At 39.7% G+C, this 6,649-nt stretch overlaps 1 protein-coding gene across 2 annotated transcripts; it reads right to left on the bottom strand.

Annotated features, from left to right (window-relative positions):
• Positions 1-2,036: 2,036 nt before the first annotated feature.
• Positions 2,037-4,972, bottom strand: LOC119720487 (protein phosphatase 1 regulatory subunit 3B-like). 2 transcript variants are annotated; one of them, XM_038190170.1, is made up of 2 exons: positions 4,483-4,972; positions 2,037-3,611 (listed from the first exon to the last, which is right to left on the bottom strand). In XM_038190170.1, exon 2 carries the CDS (start codon positions 3,530-3,532, stop codon positions 2,498-2,500), a length of 1,035 nt encoding a protein of 344 aa, XP_038046098.1. In that variant the 5' UTR covers positions 3,533-3,611; positions 4,483-4,972; the 3' UTR covers positions 2,037-2,497. The 2 variants fall into 2 exon arrangements, with proteins under 2 accessions (XP_038046098.1, XP_038046097.1); XM_038190169.1 differs by having other exon boundaries at positions 4,496-4,971.
• Between the last annotated feature and the right edge of the window lie 1,677 nt (positions 4,973-6,649).

Genomic DNA, 6,649 nt, shown 5'->3' with positions numbered 1-6,649 from the left:
AAAACAACTATCAACTAACTTGTTGACATTTAAGCTCAGCGGATACCACACATTTTGAGACAATTTTTGGGTTCTTGTAACTATTCAATTGGTAAGTTATTTACAAAACAGTGTGCCTGCAGGCACATTTTTTTAAAAACCACCTTCAATGATTGTTTTCCTCTGAATAATACTATTTCAGGTGGACTAAAGTCACAGGGTATTTGGTGCCAGTCCTATCTTCACTTTCAGCAAGGATTTTCTCATTAAATTGGTAGGTATGATTTCGGGTAACTGCAAATTACCTATGTGCATGTGCACAGTGCATGTACAATGCATGTAGACCAACCCCAACGCATAATTACATACATGTACCTTAACCGTACATGTAGTTAATACTCGCAGAGCCCCCACAATAACAACAGAATAGTCACACCAGGTATTGTTCAGAATATTCAATAACCAGAACTGTGCCATCTATTGTTGAAAATATTCAATACCTGTCACCGTTGTGCAATATATATCTGGCACTATCAGGCCATGACTAGGGCTGGGTGTGTGCACATCGATTCTGAGGATAAAAATGGGTCTTCAAAGTACACAACTTAAAACACTTGTGAGTGCTTTTTTAAGTTTCATTGTCTTCTGTGGGTAAACAGCTGATCACTTTTGACAGTGTTGCGCATGATACGCACAAACGCAATTACATCTACGGATTTTTAATTAGGGCTGTCCGACTCTTTGAGAATAAATACAAATTACAAAAATAAAATAAAAATTCCAAAGATTATCTCCACCACAAAATTGTATGTGTATTTGCAACATTAACATGTCAAAAACTGTTTTATGCTCCGAAGAAATCCTCTAGAATTTTTGTGAAAATGTACTGTGTGGTGAAAATTGCCTCGTGTGAATTGGCCTTAATGCTAGGGTTAACTGCAACAAGTGTTTGGGTTCAACTCATGATGTGCACGGAAGAAACATACCTATAATACTGTCCCTTAAATTTAGACTTTTAGGCCTATAAGTTTTACAACATTTACATGAATTTGAATGATGCTCTATTTTTGTTACGAGTTGAAAAAAATAATAATAAAATATAGAAAGCTGAAGCTGAATCTTAAGCGTGCAATTTTTTTCCCCTTAAATGCATGAACATTTTTGTCAAGCATTTTCTTACTTGCAGCAACACAATAGTGACGTAAGTAAAGATATAAATATACCAGACTTGTAGTTTTTTTTTAAATTATTGACAATTCATGGTCTTTTACACACCTCGACTCCAGAACTGCTTAAGGTTATTCATGATTATTATTTATATATATCAGGCTTCCAGTGCTAAAAACAAGTCAGCGTGTATGCTTTTGTTAAAAGTACCCAGATGACTGCATTATGTCAGTAAACTAAAAGTACCTGGATGACGACAATATTATTTTCGATATTGTCCTCATCTTGGCATTTTAACAAAGTTTGCTGGTGCTCAATCAAGAGTAAACAAACTCACAGTTGTCAACAAATGAACACAGTGTAGCACGCAGCAGGGTTAACAATATTTGATGAAATTTGAAAAATAAAGACAGTGTCCTGAAATAGATTTCTTGCGCATCAAGTCAGCCCGATATAAATAATAATAATATATTGGATGGCTTTTTTTCCCCAGGGGTTTACAAGAATATTGCATGAGTCGAAAATATTGTTATAGCTTGTGCAATATATTCTTGTATCTCCCTCCGAGCCAAGTATTGTGCAGTCTCCTGTAAAATATCAACTTGTCATTACAATTCGGGCGATTCAATTTTTTTTCAACTTTACGGTCAACAAAACATGGTCAATTTGAATGAGTGTCAGTAGACAACTTGAGCTAATTTGTTATAGATTGGGGCATGGCGTTCTGCCGCCTAATACAAAAAACACCATATTGATAAAAAGAAAAGGGCAAACAGATACTCAAATCATATGCTTACAAAATTACTGACTGGAAAAACTAACAATTTCAAATGTCCCGCGCTGCGAATTTGTCGACCATCTCCCACAATGCCCTGGGAAAAATGAACTCTCAGTGGCAAACTGCATTGTGAATCACCCGAGTTGCATCAATGTTGTTTTGTTGTTGCCTTTGTAAACCACATGCCTTAATCTTGTTCATTGAGGACTTGCGGTCAGCAAGTTCACAGTCCAGAAAACTCTTTAAAAATTCTTCTTCCAAAATATACTTTGTCTTATCATACCGGTATTGCTCTCAATGTTCCTAATCTTGGTAATCCACAGCATATGAATCAAGGCCCATTTCAACTGAGCTTTGTGGTACACACAAAAATATAATAATGCTTTAAAATGTCTGTATACATACTGAAACAACATCATGACCTCTATATAGATGTGCATACACCTCTGCTCTCATGTCCTGAGTTGAATGTGCCGAGCATATACTTTTTTTCCTCTCTGTGGCATTGTCATGGCAAGTGGATTGAAATCCTTACCGATAACAGCAATGCAAAGAATCCAGACTCGCAGGGCGTCACCAGTAAGGCCTTTCATCGGCCTTTACCTTCCAGAAGGAGAAGTCTCCCCAGTTCCCCTGACTACTGAGACTGTAGTAGCATGCAAGCTTCTGCTGCTCCGTTAGACTCTTCTCGTGCTGCGAGATGATCTTGTAGTTTGCGCCATCCTTACTGTCCCAGTAAGACTGTCCCCTGCAGTCGTAGCGGAGGCAAAACTGGATAGTCTCACCCTCCATGTTGGGAGGGATGTCAAAACTGAACGAGAAACTGTCATAGCGGTCGGTCTGTCCCGGCTGGCTCCGCTGAACATAGGTGGCCGGTATCTCCTGGTAGTTCTTCCACTTGTCGAAGGTGACACGAACCGAAACAGACTTTTCAAAGGCGATGTTCTTCACTTTTATGGTTCCCATGACCACCTCGTTATCCTTGATGATCATATTCTCCAAGCTGACGTAATTCTTTTCGAGCTTGTCCCTGAATTCGAGGTAGTTGGCCGCAGGCTGCTCAAAGTCCGCGACATAGGTGTACGTGTGAAAGAGCTCTGGCTTCTCATCTTGGACAATCTCTTCGATTATCCGCGATTTGAGAAGAGGTGGGGCATAGCTGGGACCATCCATCACTCGGACCGTCTCCAGGGCGAGGCCTTTGCTGTCGGCGAAGCAGACACGCTTTCTGCATTTTGGTTGCGATTCGGTTTTCGTGTCCTCATCCTCATTGCTGACCTCATCACCGTTCACAGTGAGATTACCCATGGGGATATCATCACAAAGGTCCGGAGTTGTGTCGATTTCGGTTGACCCGTCCGTTTTGACGTGGTCATTCACTGTGTCCGTCACCTTGCCATTTTGCTGTCCGTCCCGGAGGCAGGGCCTCAATTTCTTGTGGCGGTCAGCCAATCTGGCCCTACCAGCCACTGACATATCAGAAATGTACATGAAGGAGCTGGCCGTGTACCTCGGCGGCAGGAAGAGCGAAGGTAGGGGTGGGCTGGTGCCCAAGGGGAGGAGGGTATCAATCGGCATTCTTGAGGTTGATAGTAGCCCACATGCCATGTCCCGAAAGGCAAAAAGGAACTTCAAGTACCCCCACGTGTGTGGTCAAATCCGAAAGGTCCTGAAGGATTTGTTCAACCTGTGAACACAGAAACAAGGTAAAAAGTCAATCTCAAAATCCTGGCAACAACTATTTGAAAGAATTGTATTGCATGATTCAAATATGCTGTGCACAATGTCTACGGGTATGTAAACTATATAATCAAAGTTCATTATGACGGGAGTATTTAGGGCGATCGTGAAGTGTAGGGCCCCTGTTTTGTTTTGATCAAATTAGAGTCAAAAATGTTTTTTATTGCTCAAAAATCACCTTTACAATCAAAAGCAGACTTTTCTCAATTGTAATGACACCCATTTTGCAACTGTGAACAGATTCATGGGGTATCATGATTTTCCTGCGCGGTTTGTGCCTTGAGATTCAGCGCGCCGTACGTGCTCACGTTACATCGCGCGGTGATCGCCATCTTTATTTTTGGGTCGTGTGCTGTCGCCGCGCTGTCATCGTCATTTTACCCCCAAATTTCCTTTAAAAAATCAAAACCATGCCCTCTATCTATGACATAGGCCTACCTGTTTATTGAGAATGTGGCCAACTAAGAACTAGTTTGGAATGGTAGGTCCAATATTAATTCTAAAGTGGATTTGGGATTTTGTTCCCTTATAAATTATAGGAACTGGGCCCTACACTACACGATCGCCGTATTTAGATTTAGATATTAAGAGCTCGATGATAGTTCAATTTCACCAACTGACCAATGACTCAGTATGACACTTGACAGTTTTTCATCGCCTTTCTCCAACTCTAAGGAAAAAACTAAATAAACTTTTTTTTTAAATGGTACTTTGTGAGGAGCAAAATTTTTGTTTTACTTTTTTTAACATGTTTAAATTGATTTATTTTGCATAATACCCTAGTTCATTTTTTAAATTTTATTTTAAATCATGTTTACCATGTTTACTCACACGTAATTAAGCATAGGCCGGCAATCTGTCACGCCTTCTCGGAAGAAATGACTCCAGAATTTCCGTCAGCCGCTGTAATAATGCTTCAGCCGTGCGAACCGAATATCAGCTGATGTGAAAGCAGTTAACCATCATGATCATTCGATGAAAACCGTCAAACTGAACATATCCAAAGAAAACACATTCGAACCACGGGTACCATTTCAGCAAAGTCCACAACACAAGATTTCGTAAATATTCAGAAAATGACAAACCGGCGAAGCACGTAGTCCTCACGCATGATTTTAAAAGGTCACCCTTCTAGATACAACCATTTTTCCTGAAAGGTAGGTACCGTTTGCCAGTGATTGTTTATCCCCTATATTTTGAAAACAAATCAAAACTTAAAGGAGATTTACACCCTAATTTTTGTATTACCGGTGATATATTTGGTGTAAAACTATAACTTGATGTTTAAACATTCGACTTTTTGGAGTAATATGTAATTTCCTAAATAACATGATTACCTATAACATAATGGTCTTGACACTTCCTCTAAAGGGGTTACCCCGGCTGGGTCGCCGTTTCACGTGAAGCTGTTTTTAGCAGCCAATCAGAGACGTTGGCCTGTGAGGGATACGACCTGCTCACCGAGGCAAAGACCAATCACAGTGGCCGATGAGCTACTGTCTAGTCGTGTGAGTCGGCGTACACGCACCTTGGGTCAACCTTTGATGTTGGAGAAAAGCATGCTTTATTGCAACACTCACCACGCGGCCGACGAAATTTCTACAAAATTATAGTTCGTCAAAATTACCCTTAAAAATATTGAAAATAATGTTGACACTTTGATATTTAATTTAAAAAAATATGTCTTTATTAAAAGACTCGTGGCGATCCATGCAAAATCCACAAATTAGACTAGTTCCCCTGAATGTTCTGCTTGACCTGTTTTGACTGACAATCATTTATTTTAGTTTATTCCGATACAGCAGTTGTTTGCCACCACCTATTATTTGAATTGATGTCTAACCATATTTTAATGACAAAATAGTTTGCTTTGTTTTACTTTAGTAAGGAAAAAACCCGCACATTAATCACGAGGCATAATAATCAGTCAAAATATTATTAGTATTAAGATGTCTAGTATACCCCATATGCTCTTCCAAAGAATATTATTTTTTTACGAATTTTCCATTTGTATGTTATGTTTTAACAAAGAAAAAAAAACTACACATGCACGTTATTCCGATTTTGGGTGTCTGCAACCCTCTTGCAAAAAAGGCTTTCAATTTGTACACAAACCTGCGACAGCCGATGCATGGCAGTCAATACTATATTTACTTGTGAAGAAATAATTCAATTTATAGCTCAACGTTGGTGGGATTTTTTTGTTCAATGTCTCATTCAAAAGTGAATATATTGCCAAGAAAATATCAATTGGAAAAAAATCCATCCGAGGTGAACTAAATGATAAACTAAAGCACGGGGAAAGTCATCTTAAAACACCCACGAACCGCGCTATCATAGGCACCACAAAGAAGGCACGATGGTGGCCAAGGAATACCGTTGCATCTTTATGCAAATCAGATCAAGATTATTTATGATTACACTTTTTTCCCATTCAAGTTAAAAGGTCTGCGTGGCACATTGCCCATGCCTCACCCACCCATCCCCATGCTTTCACGGAGTGATCATGTTGTAAACACGCGCGCGTGAACCGTCCACAAATGTGGGCCATCTCTGGTCCTTTGTGTACACAGGTGATCCGTCTGACTGCAGACTAGATCAGACGAGCGCATTTTCATCGCACACAGGTTACGTAAGAAAGACAGCATGGCGATCAGGAAATACCTTTGAGCTATTTTTATGCAAAATTGCAGACCAAGTTGCTGCAGTAGGCCTTTTTTTTTTTTTGCTGGTACCCCGTTATTTTTTAAACTGGTATAATGGTCGTGATTCCCATGCGTTGACCTCATTTTATCCTACCCCCAGTTTCTTAAAACATTCGAGTTTTATTTAATATTCAACTTTTTTATCGCATTAAAAATGGGAAATTGTGATGCGGCTGTTTGAGTATATATAGGCATACCCGTACTTCTTTTTTATATACCTCAAAGGAAACAGTTCATATGACGATTCTTACAACTGTGCAAGTGGTATAGGGCGGGTGGC

This window comes from Patiria miniata, unplaced genomic scaffold (assembly GCF_015706575.1).
Source record: "Patiria miniata isolate m_02_andy unplaced genomic scaffold, ASM1570657v1 HiC_scaffold_9, whole genome shotgun sequence".
NCBI classification, from domain to species: Eukaryota; Metazoa; Echinodermata; class Asteroidea; order Valvatida; family Asterinidae; genus Patiria; species Patiria miniata.
Note: the sequence above shows the minus strand (reverse complement) of the source record. Positions and strands in the feature narration are given on the sequence as shown.